Source organism: Acomys russatus, chromosome 3 (genome assembly GCF_903995435.1).
Source record: "Acomys russatus chromosome 3, mAcoRus1.1, whole genome shotgun sequence".
NCBI classification, from domain to species: Eukaryota; Metazoa; Chordata; class Mammalia; order Rodentia; family Muridae; genus Acomys; species Acomys russatus.
In genome coordinates this window covers 51,847,623-51,875,510 of record NC_067139.1, presented here as the reverse complement: position 1 = coordinate 51,875,510, position 27,888 = coordinate 51,847,623, and the positions used below count along the sequence as shown (strand labels likewise).

General features: G+C 45.8%; 1 protein-coding gene across 2 annotated transcripts; it reads left to right on the top strand.

The window, feature by feature from the left end:
• The first annotated feature begins 480 nt into the window (after positions 1-480).
• On the top strand, positions 481-26,587 carry Nr1d2 (nuclear receptor subfamily 1 group D member 2). Of its 2 annotated transcripts, none has more exons than XM_051140261.1 (8): positions 481-652; positions 10,989-11,255; positions 12,411-12,499; positions 16,099-16,243; positions 17,811-18,439; positions 20,964-21,149; positions 23,065-23,275; positions 24,996-26,587. In XM_051140261.1, the coding sequence occupies exons 1-8, from the start codon at positions 637-639 to the stop codon at positions 25,190-25,192; spliced, it is 1,740 nt and encodes a 579-aa protein (XP_050996218.1). In that variant the 5' UTR covers positions 481-636; the 3' UTR covers positions 25,193-26,587. The 2 variants fall into 2 exon arrangements, with proteins under 2 accessions (XP_050996218.1, XP_050996226.1); XM_051140269.1 differs by having other exon boundaries at positions 487-652; positions 11,110-11,255.
• The last annotated feature ends 1,301 nt before the right edge of the window (positions 26,588-27,888 follow it).

Sequence of the window (27,888 nt, the reverse complement as noted above, 5' to 3'; positions counted from 1 at the left end):
GGGGTGGGTGGGTGGGGAAGACGGCGAAGCCCGGAGAGTAGCAGCGGGAGGGGGCAGGGCCGTGACCAAGAGGAGAGGGCGGAGCCGGGAGAGGGGAGAGTCCGGAGCACAAGTGTGAGGAATGGAGGAAAAAGGAGAGGGCGGGTCCGAGGAGGAGCAGATGGGTCCGTGGACTGGAGGGAGAGGTCAGGACCGAGCGCAGGGGGTGGAACCTAGAGTAGGAGCGGGAGAGTCGGGGGTGGAGGGGCGGGGAGGGGAGGGGAGGGAGGAGCGCGCGGCCAGAGGAGGAGGAGGCGTGTCTAGGGGGAGGAGGCGCGGGAGACTCCAGAGGAGGAGGAGCGCGCGGCCAGAGGAGGAGGAGAGGGAGAGTCCTGGGGAGGAGGAGCGGGCGGAGCCACCGCACTGCCGGCGGCGGCGGAGGAGGGGGTGTGCGCGGGTCACATGGTCGGGGCGCCCTGCCCGTCAGCTGCCGTGCCCGCCGCCGAGGAGCATTGCCACAGGAAGCCACTGCACCGCGCTCTTGCTGCCGTGTAGCCCGCAGGAGCTGCCTGCGCCCCGCGCTCATGAGGCGGGCCCGGGAGCCGCACCGCCTGCAGCCCCGGGCGGCGCGGTGAGGGCCGCACCCCACCAAGCAACATGGAACTGAACGCGGGTAAGAGCGGGAGGGAGGCTCGGGACGCGGGGTCGCGCGTGTCTGTACGTCCGTCTCGCGTGGGGCTGCCGGGATCCCGCGCTCGGGCTCCCCGCGCGCCGGCCGCCCCCCTCACATGGCCCTGCCGCACGGGCCACGTGCACGGTGTGTTTACGTTCGGCGGCGCGGGCGCCGGTTGGCTGCGCGGGCGCGTGACGCGGCATTACATAATGCGCTCTGGGCGGTGGCGGGCGGAGACACGTGAGGCCGCGCGGTGACCCACATTCCCCGGGGCCGGAGGGACACGTTGGGGCGGCGCCGCCGGGGAGCCCACACAGTCAGCGCGAGGCTCCGCCCCCGGGGCCTCCGCCGTGACGTGGCCGAGGTCCCGGGTCTCCCGCTGCTGCCCACTGCGGAGCCCGCGGCGCATGCGCACCCGCCGCAAGTTCGGGCGCCGGTCCCGCCGCATTGCGCGCTGCAGCCCGCGTGTCCCGGGGTGACCCCGGCAGGGCTGACCCTGCTGGCCAGGGAGTGCGTGGGTTGTCCTCGAGCCTGCGGGAATCCTGCAGCACTCTCCAAATGGACGGCGTGTTCAGAGGATTCTGCCTGTAGGAGGGCATAGCTGAGCAAGCTTGGAGGAGAGGGGTTTTTCTGCATGCAGCTCTTTGTGATGGGGATTGGTGATCCTAGGGTTTCAGAACGTTAAATAAAACTTTTACTTACATTAAAAACCTTTTGGCTTCGCACCGGCAGGAGACTGCAGAAAGTTGCAGGCATGGGTTACAGTGTGAGACCCTAACTCAGAATGCCGAAAGTACAAACCCTTCATTTCACGACCTACTTTTTCTGAACCCCAAAAAGAGATACTTCATTTCTTGCAATATGGTCACATAATACATTCCCCACTAAGCTTTAGTCGACCCCAGCGATCGCTCTTACACTTGAAGCAAATGGAGTTTCTTTCTTTCTTTTTGAGTTCATTGCACCTTTAAAAAATCCTTGCTGTTGTAAACAAATGTTTTATGAATTTTTTAGGCCAACGGTCTTTCTCAGCCATTGAATAAACTATTCAATCACTTTCCATGGGTGCTTTTTTCACTAGCAGTTTCCAACCTCTTCTAACCCTTCCCTCCATGTGGGGTCTTCACGCTTTGTGACTTCATGATGTGCCCGGGGTCAGGTGGATTGGAAGTGTCTCTGAACTGAGCCTTTAGGGGACATGGTTATTGATAGTTTTTATTTTTGGAGCTGCAGAGTGTGAGCATTTTCCCGGGTGGCTGTTGACAGCTTTTCCTCGCCCATTTCCAGTTCTCACCTGGTCGCTGCCCAGTGTATTTCTAATGCTCTTTCCTTTGGATCCTGCACCAAATGAGTTCTTTGCTGTTATTTTTACACACACACACACGCACACACACACACACACACACACACACACACACTATATCTTTGGCATATTGCCTTGCTGACTCATAGTAACCTTGGGGTCAGCCAGGAGAACCTTTTCATGGGAAGTATTTTGAAGTTATATTTCATCCGTTGTTAGAAATTTCATGATCTGAAAAAACATGAATTTGCAGTTTAGTCTTGAATTTTCTCTTGTTCATTTGACGGTAAATTCAGGCCTGTCATCTGATGTGTTAATATTTCCGCCGTCTACCTCCCAGAGGGAGCGTTTGATAGCACCCCCCCCCCCAAACTTCCTCTTGAGTGCTGTAAACATTGGGTAGTACCCAGTTCAGTGGTATCAGCTGGTACTTTGAACCAGAGGTCATTCGTCACACTGTCCTGTAAGTCTCTGTTTGCTTGACTCGCAGATGAGAAATTGACTCTGTTTTTGTCACAAAAGGATTGTGATGGCAGATACTAAATTCTCCAAAGTATTATAAAAGAGAACTCACTGCAGCCTCTTCACAACCATGGCTATAGCTCACGTTTTAAAATTTAGGAAAATGTTCCCATATGGTGTATTCTTAGGTTTCAGTCTGGGGGAAAACCTCAGAGGGATGTACAGGCAGAAACTGCCATTTGGAGAGAAGTTGCAAGACAGTGGGACAGTCATGGGTGAGTGGGTACAGAAGATAGTTTGGAAACAACATCTGTAGGGAAAAGCTCTGGGCCTGACAGAACAGACAGGACAGAAAGGGCTGGAGCAGAGGAGGTGAGTGGTGTTTATGCAGTATTCCGATAGATGGCAGAGTAATAATCACGACGTTGTGTTTAGTAATTCCTCTATAACAGGCCGTATGTCCCTCACATTAATTTGTGAAAGAAAGTTGTCACCATCCTAAAAATGAAGGCTGCTTACATTGAAGTTAAGTAGCTTACCCAGGCAAGTGGTATAGGGAGCAATTGAATCCACAAAAGCCGCGTCACTGTCTTGCTGTAAGAAATGTTAGCTTCACAGTGGTTTTCAGCCTGTGGGTCTCATCGAACGACCCTGTCACAGGGGTCACATATCAGACATCCTGCATGTCAGACATTTGCATTATGATTCGTAAGAGTAGCAAAATTACAGTGATGAAGTAGCAGCGATGCTTTTATGGTTGGGGTCCGCACAACATGAGGAGCTGTGGTAAAGGGTTGACGCGCTAGGAAGATTGAGAGCCACTGGTTTCGGGTAGTTTGAAGTATAGGATCTGTATGACGAGGCTAATGGAGACAATGCATCCTCACTCAGTTTGTGAAGGGATAGGGTGTGGCTGAGAAAAGGTCAGGGGCCTCTGTCCATCTCAGCATTCTGCTCTCTCTCTTAAGCCTCCTGTTAGTGAAGCTGGCTTACTTTTCAGACCGCAGATTATATCTTGGTGTCTCTCCTCTAGTGCTGTTAATTTTACATATTAAGACCTCATTTAGCAGTGGATGCATTCTTTAAGATCTACTTTGCTCCTCATTTTGTTTTGAGGCAACAGCCTTGGCTGTTGAGGACTCGCTTGTAGACCTGTCTCTGCCTCCCTGAGTGTTGCGATTAAAGGCATGCTGGCAGCTGCTCTGGCCCTCTTCATCTCTGCCCTGTTCACTGCTCGTGTGTGATCATCAGCCTTCAGCCCTTTTTGTGCACCATTGCTCACAGCTCTCCATCCTTAAAGCTTTCTAGGGAGGAGACCAAACTGTGCGCTGCAGCTCCAGACCCCAGGAATGGGTGGAGACATAGTGCTTGAGTTAGACCCTACCTCCCTGTGAGGAGGGGTTACTAACACCAGGCACAAAACAGGAACACATAGGTGTGACTTGGCAGCAGGTCTCCTTTCCAGGAGGGTGGCTAATCCCAAAAGGGAGAAAGCGACCCCAGCCTGCAGGAGGGCATTGACTCCTGGCTTATATGAAATTGACACTTGGGTAAGCCCTGGCTGGGAGCCTGGCCCAGCTCCTCTCCTCTTCCAGCTAAAAATAGAGAGGGCTGCCGCCTGAGTTAATTTTAGCTCAAGGCTCTGAGAAGTGCATTCTGCTTGTTTCTGGAAGTGTTGGGATTTGCTGGATCAGGGATTTTACATTTCTTGCTTTATCATCAGAGACTGTGCACAAAAATATAATAACCCCTTTTATGAACACTTTCATCTTAGTCTTGCAATTACTGGCAGATATTTCTGTTCTATGGGTGATGACTCAGGGTTGGTGAGATGGAAAGAAATTTGCTTGCTCAGGTCTTCTCAGTCAGAGTGATCTTGTGTACTCACTCACTGGACAGCTTACTGACTTTGTGCCTGGTTCTGACGCTTGCTAGCCACCTTACTCAGTCTTTCTCAGCTCCCGCTTCCTCATTTGCAAATGGGTTAATGGACGTTGGAATATGACCCGGAGATTGTGTCATTTTATGGTTGGCTTCAGTACTGTGTGAGCACTTTGAGAGTTTCATTTTCCTTTCTTCACATGGGAACTGCTTGTGTAAGTCTTACCTTCTAGGAAGTTTGCATTTAATCTCCTCGTTGCTAACCATCAGATGGGTAGATCAAGAAAACCAGTATTGAAGGTCTTACTGGAAGGAGACAGCTGCTTCTGGATGGGTCCTGGTGACTTACAGGTGTCAATACAAGCACTTGAATCTCCACAGACGGCAGTTAGACATGAGCTGGATTGGTAACAGTCCTGGAAGTTTTCTTAGGTTTTATTTTGGAGCTTTTGCACAGGAAGTTTTAAAACTTATCATTGCCCAGGCAATACTTTTGGCTGGATTAGCTCACAGATTTCTACAAGTTTATTTATTTAGTGTGTCAGGTGTGTGCACATGTTCAGATTTCTACAAGTTTAGTGTGTACAATATGTGCACATGTGCAGATTTTTACAAGTTTATTTAGTGTGTGCATTGTGTGCACATGTGCAGAGGTCAAAGGAAGATGCTGGCTTTCCTACATTGCTGTTACCCAATTCCCTTGAGACAGTCTTTCAACTCTAGAGACCCTGCCACTCACACGGGTGCTGTCCCTCTATGCTGCTGGCGGGAGGCTGCAAACAACCCTGTGATCCTCCCGTCTTGAACCCTTCCTCCCAGTCCTGGGGTCACAGCTGTACAAAACCACAGCTAACTTTTTATGTGGGTGCTTTAGATCTGAACTCAGATGCTTATGCTCGCACAGCGTGCTCTTGGCACTGAGTCACCTACTTAGCCTGCCCAACCCTACCCTATGAAGCACTTCTACGTTGTTCTGAGACAGGATGTCACTATATAGCCCGGGCTGGCCTTGAACTTGTGCATCTTTTGGCATTATGGGCTAGATGTTTATTTCTAAGCAGAGGCACTCAGAAGACCCTGTGAACAAATGATTTCAGTGTTGGTCCTAGGAAGGTCTTCAAGAGCCGAGCTTTTTCCTCTTCAGCTTGTCGGTGTGCACGGAGTGTCTAAAGCTATATCTCTTACTGACACGGAGCTGTGAGATACTCTACTGGGAAAATGTTTTTCTTTGTATCCTATTTTGGGCAGAGACACCTGTAAACCCAGTAGCAGTTTGCTAACCCTGGGATTTATGCTGTGCACTTTGGATCTCTTAAGCTCCTTTTCTCCAGACAGGACAGCCTTCCAGCTTCTTACTGAACTCATAGGGTGTTTGAGATAACTGGGCAGTTGTGTTAAGTAGATTCCAGTTTTAGGAACTGGACAATATGTTTTTCCCCTCATTTTAGTTTTGGGGCAGACTTGCCATGTGTAACTCAGGATCCTCCTGCCTTGCCTCTTGAGTGCTGGGTTATAGGCATGCACCACAATGCCCAACTTGTCAGTTTGTGTTTGAATTTTCTGACTGTAGCCATTTGAAAATTTCCGTATACAAAGAGCCTGTCAAAGTGCCCATGTCTGAGGCCACATTCTCCAGTCTGCTCAGGGCCTTGCAAGCATTATTACAAAAAGAGCACAAGGTATTTTGATGGTAAAAACAAAACTCAAACTTGGAAAGCTTTTCTTAGGGTACATACCCATGTGCTTTAAAAAAATTACAAATTGTATGTATGTACGTATGTACATATGTATGTAAGTAATGTATGCATGCATAGGTGCATGCATATGGTGTTTTGGCTGCACCACAGGCTAAAGGAAGCCAGAGGAGGCTATCAGACCCCCTGGAGCTGGAGTTACAAGTGGTGTTAGCTTCCATGTTGGTGCTGGGAATCAAGTCTCTGTCCTCTCTAAGATGTTACACCATCTGTCTAGGCCTTGAAAGAAAAGAAAAGAAAAGAAAAGAAAAAAAATTTTTTATTGATTCTTTGTGAGTTTCACATCATGCACCTCAGTCCCATCTCCCTGCCCCACATATCTGCTCTTTGCTCTTGCAAACTCCCCCCAATAAAACACAAACATACAAACAACAACAAAAACAAAGCATAGGAAACCTCTCATCGTGGAAGCTGTAGTATGTCGCAGTGTGTCCCACAGTATATCCCTATCTTCACACATCTTCACTTCAAAAATGTTCATTGCAATGAGTCCTTGGTCTAGTTTGAGATCTCTGTCTTCTGTGACACCATCAATATTGGATCTTCAGTGGGACTCCTCACAGTTAACCTTGTTGTCCTGTGTTGTGTCATGGAGATCCTGCAGCTTTGGATCATCAGGACTGGCCCTTTCACATGTCCCAGCCATTCACAGATGATAAAGATTTTGACATGAGGCAGTTCAGAGCCCTGGATCTGGGCCTGGGTGGCAGCTGAGCTGGTCAGCTAACCAACTCTACCTTATCAGCACAACCAAGGCGCGTTCTTCAGCACTGCTCCGGTTAGGCTACCCAGTGCTGCCACTGGCAAGAGGCAGGGTCAGCTTTCTTGCTGTTAGTAGGCCTTTGGGGCTGGCTCACTCAAACCCATGTCCCCAGTGTCAGCCTCACTGTACTGTCCAGTCAAGGGGCAGGGGCCAGTCCCTCAGGTGCGGCAGCCTGTGAGGGTCTGGGCCAGATCCACTGTGCTACCCAGGTGCTGTGCAGGGGCCACTGTCCTGAGTGCTACAGCCAGTGAAGGGCAAGGCCAGTTCTCCTGCTCTCATGACCTCCAGGGCCAGCTCTCCCTGCTACTACAGGTGACAAGAGGGGAGGGCATCACCCATGCTGCCTCATGCCAGACAAGTGGCAGTGCCATCTCTTCTGCACTCTCACCCTTGAGGCCTACTCACTTGCACCCTTTCACCAGGGCTAGCTTTACCGTGCTGCTCAGACAAGGTGCAGGGTGAGCTCTCCTGAGTGCTACAGGTTGAGAGGGGTAGCTTGAGTCAGCTTCCTCTTCCCCTCCATACCCTTTCCCCCAGGCCACCTCACAGCAGAGGGGTGGCAGGACCAGCTCTCCTGTGCTTTCACCCTCAAGGCCAGCTCACCTTCACTCCTTGCACCAGGGCTAGCATTATGATGCTGCTCAGGTGAGGTGAGGGCCTGGTCTCCTGAACGCTGCAGGAAGCAAGGGGCAGGACCAGCTCACCCACTCTTAGGACCTGAGGGGTCAGGAGGAAAGGGATCATCCCTGAAACCACATGGCCTCGTAGCAGACAAGTGGCAGGGCCAGCTCTCCTGCACTCTTGCCCTTGGGTCTGGCTCACCCGTGCCCCTTTCATCAGGGTCAGCTCTGCTGTGCTGTCCAGGCGAAGTACAGGGCCCGCTCTCTTGAGTGCTGCATGTGGTGAGGGGCAGGGCAAGCATTCCATGATCGTGGAGGTGGTGCAGTTACCTCTGCACTCTTGCCACCACCCCATGACAGATGAGTAGCAGGAGACCAGAGCTCAGTTTCTAGCCTGAAGGTAACATGTTTTTTGTTTGTTTTGTTTTTTCAAGACAGGGGTTCTCTGTGTAGCTCTGGTTATACTGGACTCACTTTGTAGACCAGGCTGGCCTGCCTCTGCCTCCCTAAGTGCTGGGCTTAATAGGTGTGCGCCACCATGCTGGTCTTAGGTTGCATGTGTTTAAAGTCAGTGGTAGCTGAGAGCTGCTGTTGACTGCTGCCTTCCAGTCGCTGCAGTGCTCACTTCAGCTTTTCCATGGTTTTGATCAGTAGAGCTGGAGTGGGCTTGAGAATGTGCATTTTTAACAAGTTTCCAGCCAGATGCTGATGCCATTGGTCCAGTGATCACTCTTCCAGAATGATTGGCTTGGGACCAAATTACAAGAAAAATACAAGTTGTAGAGTGCTAGCTACTCTTTGGGCAGGTGAGAGGTGTACACCAAATAGCGTGTGGTGAGTGGCCTGATCAGGAAGAGCAGATTTAGACCTCCAATCTTAACAGCTGCAAGACATGTATTTAATGGGTGGCATAATGATGGGATTGCCCACACTAATCTGTGCATATATGCATATGCAGTATATAACCTATTTTGTTTGTGAGAGTGTCTCATGAAGCTAAGTTGGCCTCAACTTGAGATGTAGCTGAGGATGACCTTGAGCTTCTCATTCTGCCTCTACCTCCCAAGTGCTGGGCTTACAGGCATGTGCCACTGTGTCTGGATTAGTAAATTATTATTTTTGCCTTTAAAAGTCAAGTGTAGAGGCTGGAGAGATGGCTCAGTGGTTAAGAGCACTGTCTTCTTCTGGACTCTGTGGGCACTCACACTTAACGTATATTCATGAACACAAATGCAGGCACATAAATGAAAGAAAAATCTTGTGATGTGTGTGCAGTTGAATTTTCACATACTGAGAAGTTCCCTGGCTAAGGAGACCCTTGCCTCCTCCCCGAGACTAGTGGTTGTGCCTTACTCCCCGGAGGTTTCCAACCGGGATATGGGTGGTTGGTGCTTGAATGCACATCCAATAGCTGGTTTCAACACAATTGACTGAAGTGGTTTCAATTCCTATGCCTACTTTTTTTTTTTTTCACCTCTTGTCTGTAATGAAAACATTTGGATTTGAGAGGATTGAGCCTCAATTTTTTGCTGTGTGGTTTGTTTATTTATTTATGTTGTTATTATTGTGTGTGTTTGAGTGTGTACTGTATATTTATATGTATATGTGTTGGCATATGCGCAGGTACGTGTGTGTGGAGGCTGGAGGTTGATGTTGGCTGTATCCCTTGATTGCTCTCTAACTTTCACAGTAAGGCGGGTGTGGCCACTTACTGGACTGTTGGGCTATTCTTACTCCTCCCATGCCCAGTGATTACACGTGGGCCACCTTGCCCACTTGGCATTTGTTTTCAAGCTTTTTTGTGTATGCACACATGCATGCTGGGGGTTCCTGTGGAGCCCAGAAGAGGGTGTTGGGTTGTCTGGAACTGGAGTTCCAGGTGGTTCTGAGCAGCCTGATGCGGGTGCTGTGAACTGAGCTCAGGTTCTCAGGAGGAGGAGGGGGAAGGAGGTTCTCTGAGTGGCTAAGCATCTCTCTGGCCTTTCCTAGTCTTTTCACCTGGGTTCTGGGGATCTGAACTCTGGTCCTTACATGTGGCATAAGTGTTTGCCGAGGGAGCCCTTTTCCACCCCTTACTTTTTTAAACAACTGATAAACACAGATGCCATCTGGGCCAAAGAGCTGTTATCTTTAGGAAACTTGAAAACATTTTTTTCTTAGTACTAAGGATTGAACCCAGGGCCTCATCCATGCTAGGCTAGTACACAAACTACTATTGAGCCGTATCTACATCGTACAATTTTTGTTTTTAACCTGATGCTTAGGTTGCACTTGAAATTCTCCACCTCCTTATATATGCCATCATCTAGACTCGTCAGGAGCCCATGGCTGACACCGTGGCTTCCTTCTTAGATTTTACACTGCTTGGAATCTGTTAGTCAGTGTGGACTTCACAAAGGCAGAAGTAGATGTTAAAAGTCATCCCTGTAAAGTGTGCTAAGAATTACAGCAGTGCCCGGCTGCGGATGGCTGGCCAAAACCTAGGTGAACGCAGGCAGCAGTAGGTGCAGTCTGCCCTCAGGACCGAGCTGGGGAAGGTGACCATTGCTTCTGTTGTTTCTGCTGTACATCGAGGAGCCAGAGAATATTTGATGATGGAGGCAGGAGAAACCACAGTGGACCTTGCCAGAGGAGACGAGAATTACTTGTTTGGTCTGGGATTTGGAAAATAATATATTTGGCCTTGAGGTTACTCTTGCAGCATTTTATCTCTTTAAGGGAAGAAGTTTAAAATTATACCCTAAGAACAGTTTTAAACACTGTTTCTTAGCCTGAGCAGATTACAGCTTTGCGGAGGCCCAGGCCAGTTTGCTGGGGGTGGTGGAGGTTATTTTGATGAACTTCCTGTCTTGTTTTGGGCTGACTGAGAGGAAATCTGGATGTCAAGATTACCTTCTACCTTAGTGTTGTTCTCACACAGTTGTGTCTTCCGCCGGTCTCTTTAACAAGGCCTGTAACCACGTGGCAGAAGGACACATAGTGTGTCTAGATCCCTGAGCTCTGCACAGAGATGAGTGTGCAAGTGCAGTGGTGGGTGGGTCCAGGAGGGAGGCGGGCCCCGGGCTCAGTGGCAGTGGAGTCCTGTCTCAGGGAGTGTCAGAGCAGCCGCTGGGATAATGACCTTGTTTGCTGTTCTGAATGGAACCCCTGTACCCGGTTAGCCTGTGTCTCATCTAAATGCTGAGGAAGCCAGCACTGGTGTAGTGGGGGAGGGCCGAGGGCCAGTGCAGATTTGTCTGCAGCAGTTCATTGGTGTGAGCCAGGAAGGTATTCAAGTTGGAAAGGAGAAAGCCTTAGGCTTGAATCTGTATGTGCTTATGACAAATATGCTATTGAAAGCTTTCTCATGGTCAGATTAATGGGACTTAACATAGCTTTGAAGTTAGTAGGAGGAGTACTATGAAATAAAAAGTCTTGGTTTAAACAAAAGGTGTGAATCACTTTTTGTTCCTGAACTTTGTCACATTTCTAATTGTTGCTCTAACTGTGTTTACACGAGGAGAGATCAAATACATGCGTCATTTTGTATCTGTCCACTTGCACTGCTTTCCAGGAGGTGTGATTGCCTACATCAGTTCCTCCAGCTCTGCCTCCAGCCCTGCCTCTTGTCACAGCGAGGGTTCTGAGCACAGTTTCCAGTCCTCGTCCTCATCAGTTCCATCTTCTCCAAATAGCTCTAACTCCGATGCCAACGGCAATCCCAAGAACAGTGACATCTCCACCATCGATGGTGTCTTGAAGAGTGACCGCACAGACTGTCCTGTGAAAGCAGGCAAACTCGGTGCTCCTGGCATGACCAAGAGTCATAGCAGCATGACAAGTAAGTCCACGAGTGCTTCATACTGCTGTCACCACTGCAGGTCGATTTTATAGGCCTCCATTTGGGCCCCTTTAGAAGTCTTGGTGGTGGTGGCGGCGGCGAAGCTGGCTGTCACGTGGTTCTTCATCCCTTTACCATGCACTTGCAGGCCCTTTCTGCTGGCCTCCTATTGCCAAATTTTGTCTCTGGAGTGGTATTTGGTGGTTGTGGGAGGGGCTACTTTGATGAAGTTGGAGTTGGGAACATTTGGGATTTTGAGTCCCAAACAGGAACGCTGATCAATGAGGCGGCTTACCAGCGTGACTGTGGGTGGAGCAGGGGGAGTAGGGTGGAAGGCATGGGTTTGCCCAGCTTCTGCCTTGATTTGAAACAGTGCAGCTCAAAACTTCTGCACCTTTAAGCTTGTTTTCTTTTGTATGCGTCTGGGGATGGAGCTCAGGCCTCATGTCCACTAGGCATGCACTCTTCACTGACTTAAGCCTCCAGCCTTCACATTTTCTTTTCTTTTTTTGAAAAGGGCTACGTATTTATTTGCTTTATAAATTTATGTGTATTTGTGTGAGTTGGAAAAATATATGTGCACCATGAGTGTGTAGGTGTCCTTAGAGACCAGAAGAGGGCACCCCACCTGATTAGGAAGAACTGAGTTACACATTGTTAGCTGCCCTGTGGGTACTGGGAATTGAACCCTGGTCCTTTGAAAGTGTTTTTAATCACTGATCACTTAATCACCACTCCCACATTTTCTATTGATTAATTTCTCTGCTTGAATTCTTAATTTTTATCTAGGAGAATTGTTTTCTTAGGCCTTGTTGCATGTCTGGTATAAAGTAACTACAGATTTATAAAATTTTCATGGATGCTTAAAATCATTAAAAAGGAAAGGCCAGTGATTGCTGGGGGTGCAGCTTGGTGCACTTGCCTAGTATGGGCAAGGACCTCTGGCTCAGTCCCTGCTACTGGGTGGGAGGGGAGAGGAGAAAGGAACTGTTTTCCTTTGTTAATTTGGTATAGAGATTTTTTTTCCTTCTGTGCTACAAAGGTGTACATGGATTGTTTCAAAGCACTTGAAATTGTATGAGATATAATATTCAATTGGAAAAAGCACTCAAGTAATTCTTCCAGCTTTTTATTTTCTGTCTGTTTGTGCCATAGAATTTAGTGGCATGGTTCTGCTATGTAAAGTCTGTGGGGATGTGGCGTCAGGATTCCACTATGGAGTTCATGCCTGTGAAGGCTGTAAGGTAAAGCATACTTTTATTTCTTACTACTAACCCAATTCTGGAAGGAAAGAAAGTCGGTGAGGATGGTCAATGTCCACAGTTTATTTAGAAGGGAGGGAAAAATCAGCTATTCCTCCTCAACTTTAAGATTCTAATCAAAATAAGTTTGCTCTCTCCATTTAGGTGACTCAGGGTGTGGAGTAGTGTCCATTCCAGCCCATTTACTCTCCCGTTAGCCACAGCTTGGTGGTCAGGTAATAGATGTGAACCACAGAGAGGGGCTGCTGCCTTGTTGGGGCAGGTTTTTTTTTTTTTTTTTTAATACTCTTTTTGTGTTTTTGATATAGTCTCAGGTAGTTTAGAACTGGCCCAGGACTTGCTGTGTGGTGCAGTGGAGGATGACCTAGGACTTGCTGTGTGGTGCAGTGGAGGATGACCTAGGACTTGTGTGATACAGTGGAGGATGACCTAGGACTTGTGTGATACAGTGGAGGATGACCTAGGGCTTGTGTGATACAGTGGAGGATGACCTAGGACTTGCTGTGTGGTGCAGTGGAGGATGACCTAGGACTTGTGTGGTGCAGTGGAGGATGACCTAGGACTTGCTGTGTGGTGCAGTGGAGGATGACCTAGGACTTGTGTGATACAGTGGAGGATGACCTAGGACTTGCTGTGTGGTGCAGTGGAGGATGACCCAGGGCTTGTGTGATACAGTGGAGGATGACCTAGGACTTGCTGTGTGGTGCAGTGGAGGATGACCCAGGGCTTGTGTGATACAGTGGAGGATGACCTAGGACTTGCTGTGTGGTGCAGTGGAGGATGACCTAGGGCTTGTGTGATACAGTGGAGGATGACCTAGGACTTGCTGTGTGGTGCAGTGGAGGATGACCTAGGACTTGCTGTGTGATGCAGTGGAGGATGACCTAGGACTTGCTGTGTGATGCAATGGAGGATGACCTAGGACTTGTGGTCCTGCCTTCTTCCAAGGGCTAGCATTACAGGCATAGGCACTATGCCTATAAACCAAGGTTTGAGTTGGGTGTTAGACTATTCTGTTTGCACAAGCAGAGAATACAACAGGTGGGGTAATTTGAAAGTTAGTTTGTCTCAGAGGTTTGGAGCCTGGGGGCTGCATCTTGGAAGAGGCTTTCTGTCCGAAGGTGGAAGGCATTGAATGGAGGGCAGACACAGTGCTCATGCATAAGAGTGTGAGCTTAGTGTGTATAGGAATGGGCCAGCTCACTTTTTTTTTCTTGTTTTGTTTTAGGCAGGGTTTCTCTATGTAAGCTTGGAACTATATAGCTATGTAGACTAACCAGGCTAGCTTCAAACTCACAAAGAGCCACCTGCCTTTTGTGGGATTAAAGGTGTGGCCACCATGCCTGGCTTGCAATTTACTTTTTAGAACAAACCCATTTTCATATTAGCATTAGCCAGCTCAAGAAAGTAGACACACCTGTGACCCACTCCACGTCATCGCATTGCATGTTAAATTTCTAGAACATGAGCTTTGGTCAACATAGTCAACCTATATCAGATCTTATCCTGTTGGGTACTATGGGCTGGAAATAACTGCTTAGTATTTGCCAAACTGTAGTGTGCTGAGAAATAATGCTTGAGGCCAGAGGATTGTTGATGCTAAGCCAGCCTGAACTACTCAGCAAGACCTTACCCCCAAAAATAAGTAACAGCAGCAAAGAGCACGGTACAGTGAATTGGATCATCTTGAATTCAAGCAGAACATGCAGGAATCTCTTAAGTCTGGCACAACTCTTTCCTGTTGCCAGGCTAACCAGGTTGACATGTGTTCGTGCTGGCTTCTCACTGTGGGCTAGAGTAGGAATCCAGTTTGGCAGGATGTGGCAGAGCAAGGAAGATAAGGAACATTCATGATTAAAGAGCGAAGTCTCTTCTGGGACAGTTCTGAATGAGCTGAATCTGCTGGGAGCTTTTAATGACTAGCCAGTGTTTTCTGTTGATGTGACTCTTTTCTACTGTTTTAAAGAATTGTGTAAATAACTAATTTTTAAAGAAGAAATATGAGGTATTTTTAAGCTAAGTTCATGCTCACATTACAGCTAGAAAGTAAAACCATGACCTGATGAAAGGAGAAAGTATCTTACTATTTTATGTGTATTCCTATTGTGCCTGCATGTATGTCTGTGCACTCTTGTGTGCCTGGAGCCCATGGAGGCTAGCAGGTGTCGTCAGATCCTCTGGAACAAGAGTGACAAATGGTTGTGAGGTGCTGTGTGGGTGCTGGCCCTCTGGAAGAGCAGTGGGCACTTTAACCTACTGAGCCCTCTCCATCACTGTATTGATAAATCCAAATAATTGATTAGTATGGTGGTCTTGTGATGTAGCTCAAGCTGGCTTAGACTCAGAATCCACCTCGGCTTCGCAGATTTACTGGATCACTGGTGTGAATCACAATACCATGCTGAATGCACGCTTTCGAGTCAGTGCTGCATTGGGAGTGCAACCCAAGGTCTCACATGGGTTAGGCAAGTGCTTTATCACTAGCTACCTCCTAGACCCCAGTACCCTCTTCTTATTTGTTTTTTTGGGTTTTATTTTTTTGAGACAGGGTTTCCATGCTGTCCTGGAACTTGCTCTACAGACCAAGGCTAGTCTTGGAACTCACAGAAAGCTGTCTGCCTCTGCCTCTCAAGTGGTGTGATTCAATGCATGCACTGCCACCACCACCACTGGGCCCTCAGAAACCTCTTAGAAATGCATTTTTCTTAGCTCTTGCACCATGCAAATCAAGTGTATAGTATCACAGCAGTAAAATGCAAAAGTGTTGTATGTATTTGGTCAATGTTTAATGAAGATATATGAGGCATGCATAGTCAGTTATAATATTAAGGCAAAGTGCAATTTGAAATGATTTTGTAGTTGTTTTTGTTTTTTTGTTTTTTTGTTTTTTGTTCTTTCTGGGACTGTTGAGCTGGGTTAGATGACAACTTGGCATAGATCATGTGTTTAATGGTTTGTGTAGTGAATACAGTTTATAGTCATCTTTCTGGAAACTGTCTCCCTGGATCATTACCGGCTGTGAACATGTGCTGCTGACACGTGGCTAGGACATCTGGCATGTGTGTGTAGTAGCTTTTGTTGGTGTCAGCTGGGAATGTTGCAGAATGTCCAAGCTCTGCTTGTAACATAAGGTTCTAGTGATAGAATTTCAGCTACCAAACTCTCAGCTTTTATGTTTCAAAAGTGTTGAGAGATGGATTTGGTGACACGTGCTTGTCATAGCAACATTTGGGAGGTGGAGGTATAAGGATCAGGAGTTCAAGGCCATCCCAAGCCATATGGAGGGTTTAAGGAGGTCTGTCTCAAAAAAGGAAAAGTTTTAGAACATACTTTCATGGTAGAGCACATGGCTGCAGCTGAGGTCTAGCAGCGGGTGTGCTTATAAAAAGGTCCTTTGGGCTGGTATGAAGAGTCTTTCACATGAAGAGGAATTTGTTTGGCTGGTATGTGTTGTGTCTACTGACTGATACCAGGATTTTCTTTCTTTGACCTAGGCCTAGCTCTACATACAGTAGCTAGATGTGGGAGTAGTCCTTGTGCAGCTGTTTTTACGTGGACTGATAAACCTTCCTTTATCTTAGGGTTTCTTTCGGAGGAGCATTCAGCAAAACATCCAGTACAAGAAGTGTCTGAAGAACGAGAACTGTTCCATCATGAGGATGAACAGGAACCGATGCCAGCAGTGTCGCTTCAAGAAGTGCCTGTCAGTGGGAATGTCCAGAGATGGTACGTTCCCGGCGCGGAGCGTGTAAAGCGTGAGGCTGCTCACGGGGTTGTCAGCAGTTACGGGGCTTCTTACTTTGTTAAGTGCAGATTTCGGGAGGCCATTGTGACATCTGTGGACTGACACTCAGGGCAGGGCAAGTGCTGTCATCTCAGCTGTTGGCATGCCTTTTTTTTTTATTGCTGCTTCTTGTACATTGACTTCCACGATTCCCAAATGGTTTTAAGCTTTCTTTTTCTGAGGGTAGGGGAAGGGTTTATTTGGGGTAGAAAGATTGCTCAGTGATTAAAAGCTCTCATTGTTCTTGTAGAGAATGCAGGTTCAGCTTCCAGCATTCACATGGTAGCTCACAGCTGCCTAAAGCTCCAGGACCAGATTCTTTCTTCTGGCATCTGTGGCATTGCATGCACATGTATGCTTATATACATGCAGGCAAAACATTGATACACATAAAAATTATATATATATATATATATATATATATGTAGTAGCCCTAGTTGGCCTGGAACTCTTATGTAGTCCAGGGTGGCTTCAAACTACAGAGATCCACCTGCCTTGGGACTTAGGACAGACACCATTATGTCTGACCTTAATTTTTTTTTTTAGTTTTTTTTTTTTTTTTAAGTTTTTAATTTTAATTTTAATTTTTTTAAACTTCATCTTCTTGGTCCCTCGGTATTACCGAGGAGTCCATTTCTTATTTATTTATTTATTTAGATTTATTTATATTACACGTATGAGCTTTTGCTTGCTTGTATGTATGTGTACCATGTGGGTACCTAGTGCTCTAAGATGGCATCAGATTCCCTGGAACTGAAGTTAAAGATGATTGTGAGGCATTGTGTGGGTGGTGGGGCTTGAACCCAGATGCTGTGTAAGAATTGGTGCTCCTAACTGCTGAGTCACCCTTCCAGTCCCTTCTTTGTTTTTACATCTTTTTTATTTTGTGTATGTATGTGGGCATACATGTAACCTGGCGTGCATGTGGTAGTCAGAAGACAATCTTGGGGATAGGTTCTTTGTGTGGGTCTGCAGGGATCAGACTCAGGTTATCAGCTTGGGTGCATGCGAGCCATCTTCTCAGCTATCTTGGTCTTTTAAAACATTTTTTGAGGCAGGGTCCTCACTGTGTAGCCTGGTTGGCTTGGAGCTCACAGATTATTCTGAGTGTGCTTGGCTTTAGTGAGGTACCGGCGTGCTTTACATTGCAGTTCTCATTATTTATTTCCATGTTGCTTAGATTTTTGTGTAGGAAACACCCAAGGAATACATGTATTTCTTAGCCTTGTCTTGGGAAGTTTTCTCTTCTTTCCCACTTGACTGACTCAAGACCAACTTTAGAAAAACTTAGGCTGAGGACATGTAGATATTCTTGACTTGTACAGCAAGAGGCCGTGGCTTTCAGAGGTAATTTTGTGTCATTCTTTTGTGTGAGCAGAGCTCTAATAGAGTACAGACGCTAACACTCTCACTCTCTCTCTCTCTCTCTCTCTCTCTCTCTCTCTCTCTCTCTCTCTCTCTCTCTCTCTCTCTCTCTCTCTCTCTCTCTCTGTCTCTTTCTCTCCATAGCTGTTCGATTTGGCCGGATCCCTAAGCGTGAAAAACAGAGAATGCTGATTGAAATGCAGAGTGCAATGAAGACCATGATGAACTCCCAGTTCAGTGGCCACCTGCAGAACGACACCTTAGCCGAGCATCAGGACCAGTCAGCGTTCCCAGCCCAGGAACAGCTGCGGCCCAAGCCCCAGCTGGAGCAGGAAAGCATCAAGAGCCCGCCTCCTTCCTCGTCTGATTTTGCAAAGGAGGAAGTGATTGGCATGGTGACCAGAGCCCACAAGGACACTTTTCTGTATAATCAAGAGTGCCGAGAAAACTCATCTGAGAGTATACCATCCCAGAGAAGAGAACCGATCCCCAGGAATGTGGAGCAGTATAACTTAAATCATGACCATTGTGGCAGTGGCCTTCACAGCCACTTTCCCTGTAGCGAGAGCCAGCAGCACCTCAGTGGACAATACAAAGGGAGGAACATAATGCATTACCCAAACGGGCATGCCGTTTGTATTGCAAATGGACACTGTGTGAACTTCTCCAGTGCTTATTCTCAAAGAATCTGTGATAGAGTTCCAGTAGATGGATGTTCTCAGAGTGAGAACAGGAATAGTTACCTGTGCAACACTGGAGGGAGGATGCATCTGGTACAGTGAAATCGATTCTTTGCTCGCCTTGTATCAAGGAAAGCTTGCAAGGTTTTCTTTTGGGGGCGTATGCTGAGTTGGGTGGTGGGTCAGAGAGCCCAAGAGATTTCTAGAAGTCACTTTGTATAGTATTTTTAGCAAAGTAATGTTAATAAGAATGCTGTGGAGTAACTTAATTTCATACAGCAATAGGTACAAATTTGTGCTTTAATTGTTACTGTGGGGTTAAGATTTTTATAAAATATGATTCACACAGAATTGATCCTATAATTCTTGGAAATCTCTTTGGAAATTTAGGTGTTCTGAATAATTAGTACTTTGTTAGCTTTGGGATCTTTCTTAGCAGGGTTATCTTTTAGTTTCCTTGATTTCTATAGGGAGAGGTTGTGTCGCTCTTGGTGGGGACAGTCTGCTGTGAGCTCCTGGGTTCAAGTGACCTTGTACACCATTGGGACTTCAGGGTGCATTGCTGCCTAGCAGAGAGATTTACCAACCATTATGATGCAGAAGGAGCTTTGGAGATAGATATTTTATGGTTTGAGGATTAAGAAATAATTTTTTGATTTTTTTTTGAGAGAGAGCTCTGTGTGGTCCCTGGCTGTCCAGAACTTGCTCTGTGGACCAGACTGGCCTTAACTCAGAGAGCTACCTGCCTCTGCCTCCTGAGTGCTAGAAGGAATAATTTAAAAGCCTAATCTCTAAGACTATCTTGAGATAAGTTAATATTATTCATATCATTCAAATTTGTTTCATCAAATTCAACATTCTACACAAAAATACAGTGTTTATGGTCAGCCAAAATTTCATCAAAACAGCACTACTCCGTGTGCCATTTCCAGTTTAAACCATGAGGTCCTTTGATAGTGCTTGTTTTCAACTGCCAGGTAATTAGTTACATATATATATATTTTCCATCTTAACAGTAGTTGACTCTACCCTGGTCTTTCTGTTCCACTTTCCTTTCCCTTGCCAGTGTCTGAGGGTGGTCTGGAAGGCACCTTACATTTGGGCCTCCTGGTCCATGGTTCGTACAGTGCTAAGGAAGGCTCTTCTTCCAGCCACTTGTAGACTTTCCGGTTCTGGTTTCATAGCAGTCCCCAGGCTTAGGAATGCTCTTATTCCTGGGTTCCTCTGGGCTTAATGGAAGTTTAAAGGTTAGTTTTACTAATAGACTGTATGGTCCTTGTGTTATAGCTTTTTATGTTCCTACAACTTGTTTGGCTTCAGGAAGCCATGTTCACGTTTAGAAGGTGTACCTCATGCCCACAGGCAGTCCTAGCTGCACAGGTGGAGGGCCCTGGCCACACCATTGTTATTGAGACAAAGGACCAGCAATCCTCTTATATTAAGACACCTTATGCTACCTTCCTTTTAGAACGTGCAGGGCTTTTTTTTTACTGAGGAGAAATGAGCTCTGAAATAGGAAGTAAGTAGAGGCCTGTGAGCTCACTGTGTGTTTGGATAAGTCACTCATATACACATCTAAGAAAAGGTGATTGAGGAGGCTGAGATGCATCTCTGCAGTGGGACCCCTGCTGAGTCTGTGCCAAGACTCTGGATTTCATCTACTAGCAGAGAAAACACACAGACTTTTGGGTGATCATAATTGGCCATAATAGCCAGGGTCAGAAACAGATGTGAAGATTTGTTCTCAAAACATAAAGCACTGCACACCTGTGTGAGGTAGCAGCACCGTTACAGGATAAACTTGGAGCTGTGCAAGAGGCTTTTCACATAGCTTGTTTATACAGTGTTTTACCTGAGCTACTTTTTATAGTAGGTACATAGACAGGCTCTCATGTAGTCATGGCTGGCCTGGAACTCATAGAGATCTGTGTGCCTCTGCCTCCCTAGTACTGTGATTAAAGGTGTGTGTCACCACCCCTGGCTTTACAAGGCTTTTTTAAATATAAAGCATATGTGATTTCTATTTTATTAAAAAAATTTATTGTCTTTTTTGTTTTGAGATAGGGTCTCACTGTGTACTTCTGATTGACCTTAAACTCTGGCTTCGAGCTCAGAGATCCTCATGCCTTTGCCTCCCTTTTGCTGGGATTAAACTCATGTGACATCATGTCTGGCTATTTTTATTTTAATTATGTGTATATGTGGGTGTCGGTATGTGCACATGTATAAAGAGGCCAGAGGTGTTAGAGCCCCTGAAATTGCAGTTCATAGGCAGCAGTGAGCCTCTGATGTGTGTGCAGTATTTACTCTTTACTGCCGAGCCATCTCTCCAGCCTCAGCGTGTGATTTGTAAAGCCTCCATTTAGAAGTACTTACCCACCTGTCATTGGTTAGGATTCACACAGTTTCTTATGTACACTGAGATACGTAACTGTGTTTACTGCTGTGAGGCTTCCTGTGTTGAGGGGATATGTGCACAGATGCACACAGACTAATGGAAGACCTTCCTTGAGTTAGGGATTTATTTCATGTTCAGATTTCTCACGATTGAGGTGACACTTTTGAAGTCTTCACCCCCTCTCACAATTAAAGAGTTTTTCTGTTTCCTTTAAATTAGGTTTGTCCTATGAGCAAGTCTCCATATGTGGATCCTCAGAAGTCTGGGCATGAAATATGGGAAGAATTTTCCATGAGTTTTACCCCTGCGGTAAAAGAAGTGGTGGAATTCGCCAAGCGTATCCCTGGGTTCCGAGATCTGTCTCAGCATGACCAGGTCAACCTTTTAAAAGCTGGGACTTTCGAGGTAGGTTTCACTTATCCTGGCTGTTGATGCAAAAGCCCATGCTCTCTTCCCCGCTTCCCCACCTCCTTTTCTAAGTAAATGTTTATAGTTCAGAGTCTCAGGGCTCTGAGAAGGGACAGGTATGGTGAGCTACCTGGCACTGGAAGTGGTTGAGTTCTGTGTTCCAGGTTCTGCTGGTGTGGTTTCAGGGTAGACTTAGCGGTTGCTTAGTGTTAGACACCTAAAAGCTGAGTCTGGCGTTTGCTATGTTCAACACAGAATTAAAAAGGAGAATGGGCTGGGCTTGGTGGTGCACACCTTCAGCTTTCAGGAGGTAGAGGCAGGTGGACTTGTGAATTCCAGGCAAGTCAGGGCTACATAGTGAGCTCTTGTGTTTCCAAAACAAACAAACAAAAATCAATACCCCAGAACCCCAAGAAAGGTACCTGGAACATGAGTTTTACTTCGAAGAGATTGTAGACTAGTTACGGACTCAGCAGACACCTCTGTGCTGCCCTTCCCTGTGGTCCTTGCCTGGCTGTTTGGTTTTGGTCATTGCTTCTGAGGCGGGGTCTTGAGTGGTCCAGATTGACTCAAATTCCCTATCTCATGCCTGCCTCCCAGTTGTCAGGTAGAGGCGTGCCACCATGCCCTCCTGCTACTGCTTTTTTCATCTTTCCATTCCAGCTTCCCTTGCATAGTTGCTTTGTGCCTGCGCTTGGACTGGCATGGCTGCCCATGGTGTAGGTGGGCCAGCCAACTGGTGGCCTCCCAGTGGTGACCTAGAGGCCACTTAGGCATACCTCTGAAGTTTGAGGGGATGGTAAGAAGCGAACATCCGGCAGGCTAGACCTTTGAACTTTGAGCAGTGTAAGAAGGGTAGAGAGAGTCTTTCCCCCTGGTGAGTCCTACAAAATCAGGCTATCAGGTACTCTTGGCCTTAAGTGCTGGCCTGCATGGAAAGTGCCTGAATGGAGTGACTCACTCTCTTAGGTCTCACTTCCTTTTTTTGTTACTCCAGTTTTCATGGGTGCCACAGAAGCTTTTGCCTCAGGCTCTGCTTCCTGGGCTACCTGGACTAGAAGAAGTCCAGAGACGTAGCATTTTGATAATAAAGCATCCATAGAGTGATCAAGCAACAACATGTACTGGGCCTTTTAGTTTAAAGGGATACAGTGACTTAAGTTTTCAAGTGAGGAGGAAGTCGGTGGTTGATGCAGTCTACTGGTTTTGGGGCATATTTCTGGCCCGGAGAAGTGAAGAGGCTCTTCTTGGGAGACCAGTAGCTTATAACACGCTTAGAGCTTCAACACAAATCCTGGACTTGAGGATTTCTGTTCTTTCCACCCTGTAATTGTTCTTCAAAGTAATTTGCACCATCATCAGAGGAGATTCACTTCCTTTTGGGTTGTCAGGGCAACCCACTTTGCTTGGGGGCATTGTAAAGAAAGGTGTTGCCCAGGTGGCCCTTCTGCTGTAAGAGGCTTATAGACAGTGGTGTGAAGGGGAAGCTGCAGGCCTGTGATACAATCCTTGACTGATTTGGACGGAGCAGCAGTCAGTTGCTGTGATAGGTGTCTTTAGGTGTGGATCCTTAAAGGCGCTGGGTCTTGCAGTGGTCTAAGTAGACTCTCTGCTGGGTTTCCCTTGGCTGTGACATCATTGTTGACTTCAAGTTTATTTGTGCATTTCTGAATCTTTGCTTATAGGACTTAAGAGTCTTTAGCATCTTACCATTGCTGACTCAACTTTCTTTTGATGTTGGGATATTTATTGCTGTTCTGGAGAATTAGCCTTAAAGTGCTTCTAGATATAAGTTCAGTTTTCTTTTTATGAAATTACTTTTATATGTAGGATGTTTCTTAACTGACTTGAAGTTACATCTTAGTTTTCTCAGTGAACTTCTTCAAATACATTTGAATTCTCTGCCTTGTAGGTTTTAATGGTACGGTTCGCTTCACTGTTTGATGCGAAGGAGCGGACTGTCACCTTCCTAAGTGGGAAGAAGTACAGCGTGGACGACCTGCACTCAATGGGAGCAGGGGATCTGCTCAGCTCCATGTCAGAGTTCAGCGAGAAGCTGAACGCCCTCCAGCTCAGTGATGAGGAAATGGGCTTGTTCACAGCAGTGGTTCTAGTGTCTGCAGGTAAGTAGCCTGGTGCAGGCCTGGCCCTGCCTTCAGTTAGTGACTGATAATTTCATCCTTCTGTCCCTTAGATTCCACATTCTGTTAGAGAAAAGGGTTGCCCCTTGTGACCCCAGTATGGGGCCCTAGTATGGGAATACTTGCTGTTTGAATGAGTGACAAGGGTGCCTGAATCCAAACATGCTGTTTGTTCATGGGATGAGTCACAGTGATGTTGCCAGTTTTCCTGGCACCTGTCATTTAGGTTGTAGCATCGTCCTCTCTAGGTGTCTCATTCAGACAGTAGCCATTCAGGTGCAGGCTGATCCTCTCAGTGGCCACATTTTATTCATTGGACGGCTATCAGTAAGTCTAGCCTTCTCAAAAGGAGAGGACCACACAAGGTGTGACTACTAGAATAGAGAATCTACTGTGCATGGAAGTAGGACTGTAGTCTGTATGTGGTAAAGATATGTTTCTGCACTACATTATTTTATCTTGCCAATTAGAAGCAGCTGAAATTAGCATCAAGTTTAAGAAATGAGAAACTCCGACTTGGAAAGATGGCTCAGCAGTGGCTGCTCTTCCGGAGGACCAGGGTGTGATTCCTAGCACCCACATAGTGGCTTACACCACCCTGCAGTTCCAGGGGACCCAGTGCTCTCTTCTGGATTCCTCGGCACCAGGCATGCACATGGTGCACATACCTACTTTCAAACAACCACACACATTAGAAAAGAAAAAAGAAAACCCAGAATCTCTAATCTTATATGAACAAAATTCCAGCTCTGATGTAAAGAATTCTAATTTACCAAATGTCAGATATACACAGAGTAAGCAGCTATAAAACTCCCCATTGAGAGCTGGGCAGTGGTGGTGCATACCTTTAACCCCAGCACTCAGGAGGCAGAGGCAGGCAGATTTCTGTTGAGTTCAAGGCCAGCCTAGTCAACAGAGGGAGGACAGCCACAGCTGTTACACAGAGAAACCCTGTCTCAGAAACAAAACAAAACAAAACAAAATAGAAAAACAAAACAAAACAAAAAAAACCAACCCCTTCCAAAAAAACCAACTAAAACCCAAAAACTCCCCAGTGAGATTTTTTTTCTTTTTAAAATTGAGACTGGGTTTTTGTTTTTTGTTTCTAAAGATTTATTTACTATGCATATAGTATGCATTAGATCACATTATAGATGGTTGTGAGCCGCCATGTGGTTGCTGGGGATTGAACTCAGGACCCCTGGAAGAGCAGACAGTGCTCTTACCCGTCGAGCCATCTTTCCAGCTACACTGTCCTGGAACTCCATCAGAAGTGCAGGCTAGCTTTGAACTCACATATCTGCCTGCTTCTGCCTCCCAAATGCTGGATCAAAGGTGTGTGCCACCATGCCTGCCTGAGATAATTATTCCCCCAAGGCAGGGTTTCTTTGTGTAGCACTGGCTGTTCTGGAACTTGCTCTGTAGACCAGGCTAACCTCAAATGATCCACCTGCCTCTGGCTCCCGAGTGCTGGGAATAAAAGTATGCACTACCGTGCCCGGCTTTTGTTGTTGCTCTTGGCTTTGGCGATTTTAGCTGAGAAATCTTTACAGTTCTAAGCTTGTGTTTGTTGGAGTGTACAAAACCCTGCTATTGTGTTTGTTGGAGTGTACAAAACCCTGCTTTAAATTTGGTAGTGATCAGTGAGTGTTTATTGCTAATATGTCTGTCCCTTCATATTTCTCTCTTTACTTCTCACTAGATCGGTCTGGAATTGAAAATGTCAACTCAGTGGAGGCTTTGCAGGAAACACTCATCCGTGCACTAAGGACCTTAATAATGAAAAACCATCCAAACGAGGCCTCCATTTTTACAAAATTACTTCTAAAGTTACCAGATCTTCGATCTTTAAACAACATGCACTCTGAGGAGCTCTTGGCCTTTAAAGTTCACCCTTAAGGCCTTTGCACACGAACTGATGCTAACTGTACATTTTATGCTGAGATGCTTATTTATATGTGTATACCATATGTGGAAGGAGAAGAGACCTTAGACAGTGCCAGGCCCTGCGCTGTCTGTGTAGTCAGTCATCAGTAGCTGTTTGGATGAGAACTCATTGCCCTGTTAGACATTGGCCCTCCCTCCCCTGTAGACCAATCAGCTGTGTTACACATAGACTGGAGAAGTTACACTGAATTATAATCACACTGAATGTTAGACTGTTTTCATCTGCCAAAGCCAAAATCCCATTTGATCTCCCTGTGGTATAAGTCTAACACAAGCACGTTGCAGCCAGGAGGACTTAGACGTTAACCCTTTGTGCTGGGAATCCTGCTGTACCACAAGACTGAGATGTGGTAAAGGCGACCTGAGAGCCAAGAGGTTTTATGTGCTTGGATTTTGCTCTACCACTGTCACAGTGCATGGTCCTGGCAGTCCCTTGGTTGTTGAAAAGATAATTGATAGTGTCCCCAATACCCTGCCTCACAGAGATACTGAAAAATGTCCATAAAGCATCTTTACCTCTTGGGAGATAGGCACTATGTAAATAAGGTGAAGTTTTTATTATAATTGCTTATAATAATAATATTGTCTTATTTCTAAGCATTTCTGGGAAACTGTTTGACAGTCCACACCAATCTGTTAAAGGTTCCTGCTCAAGTAGGGTACCCTACTTACTGATAAACACATATTCCAGGTTTATAGACACCTCAGATAGTATGTGTACATAGTGTGTATGTGAATATAATTATATATAAAATCTTGCTTCACAATATTTTAAACTGTGAAGAACTTTATCATACAATAAACTTAAACAAGAGGTGTCAAGGACCCAAATTAGGTGCATTTTACCTGCTACTGCTGCTGCTGTGTAACCATTGCTTTACGATGTTTAGATGGTAGAATACTGAAGTTAATGCTCTATTTTTGTTTAAGCAACATTTAATGTACAAGTGTGATGGACAGTCAAATCCAGATTTCAGAAAAACCTATGTATTTTAGAATACATCTTTGATAAACTCTGCAGCTGAAGGTAATAGATGTTCAGAGTTTCAGCTTCCTGTCTTGTGCTAAGGAAGGTGGTGGGGCTGCCCCTTACCTGCTGCAGGTGATTGGCAGATTTGGATTCTATGTGGAGGATGAACTTTTGTTTAGAGAAACCTTGTTACCCTGTTGGCATGTCTGTGCCAAGTCCACTTTTCTTTCTTTCCCTAAATCACACTACAGGGATTTTTTTTCAAATTAGAGCTAATATAATTTGAAAAACCTTTTAGTGGGTGACCTACCTACAGGTTTAGAGATTGTGGTAGGAGAGATAGCCAAAGTTGAAGATTTATGAACATCCCCCTACTTCCCCCTGGAAAGTAACAATTACTTATATTTGGGGGTACAATTACTTTCTGTGTAATGCTTGGATTATGTGAAATTGTAAAGACATTAAGAACATGCTTTACTATTATTCTAAGCCTGTTACTTTTGTGACATGTAAGCAGAAGGCCTTATTTTGTAGTTTAACTTGTTGCTACAGGATTTGAGTTTCTGTGGTACAGTTAAGAGAGCTTGAAAAAGACAGACCCTTGTCAAAGAGGAAAGCTGATGGTATGTCTGTCATACACTAGGGACCATAGCTGCTGCTTATGTTCAGTGGGTATGGCTTTCATGGGATATACAGCTAGGTTTTGTGAATCCTTTACATTGATAGCATTATCCTTTTATATTTTTTTTCTAGGATAAACAAATGCATAGTTTTCTTCTATGGGGGAATAGAGAGCTTTTTGGAGTAATACTGAAAACCTCAAGGATTATGTTGATTCTTCATTTTTGCCTTTTACATAAGTGTCTTTATAACATGTATCTTTAAAGCAGTTAAGTCTTTGGAAATATGTAACCAGGATGTTAGTATTGCTTGTAATGCTTTACTTAGGGTTAGTATATACACGTACACACCTAAATAGAAGCATGTAGATTTGCATTTTGTCTCAAAAATTTTTATTTCAATAAATTCTTCCTGTAGTAATGGGAAACAAAATCCATAGTTCATATGCCACAAGTAGTATTTCTGTATTTGAAAGTAGCCCAAATATGAGCATTCTAATTCTAAAATTAAACCAGCAGCCTAATACAAGCACATTCTTTGAGTCATGGTTAAACTGTTAATAAATGACATCAGCCAGATAGGGAACTTGTGAGTCAGTGGGCCACTGTTGATAATTAATAATGTACTGTATGAGTTAAGTGATGCTTCAACTCTGACGTCATGTTTCAAGGTTACAATATGGGCATTATCTCACCAGACTTACGGGCATTATGTTAGCAAGATGAACCCTTTCCCCTGTGCTTTGTGTCTTTATATGATCTAAGAGAGGATTCCAGCTTTTGGAGAGTGATCACTGAGGGAAAGGAGAGACTTCTTGGGAAGAAGTTTGTTCTCATGGTGATGCTTTAATTGCAGATTTAAAAAAATTGAGTATTTCAGTAGATTAGTGTATGGGTTTCATATCTGCATTGTAAGAAATTAATTACCATTGTGATTGGGTCAGAATTGATGTGTGTTATGTAAACATTGCAAAGCAAAGCTATGAGAGGAGTTCAGATAGATGTATTCCTGTGCACGAGAGCAAACACCTGTCTCAATTGTTCTTTCTCTTTTTGCA

Excerpts from the sequence above, each read along its gene's own strand:
- Nr1d2 (XM_051140261.1), top strand. Across the intron at positions 16,244-17,810 it reads AGTGGGAATGTCCAGAGATG|CTGTTCGATTTGGCCGGATC; the intron begins GTACGTTCCCGG and ends TTCTCTCCATAG. Across the intron at positions 18,440-20,963 it reads CTGGAGGGAGGATGCATCTG|GTTTGTCCTATGAGCAAGTC; the intron begins GTACAGTGAAAT and ends CCTTTAAATTAG.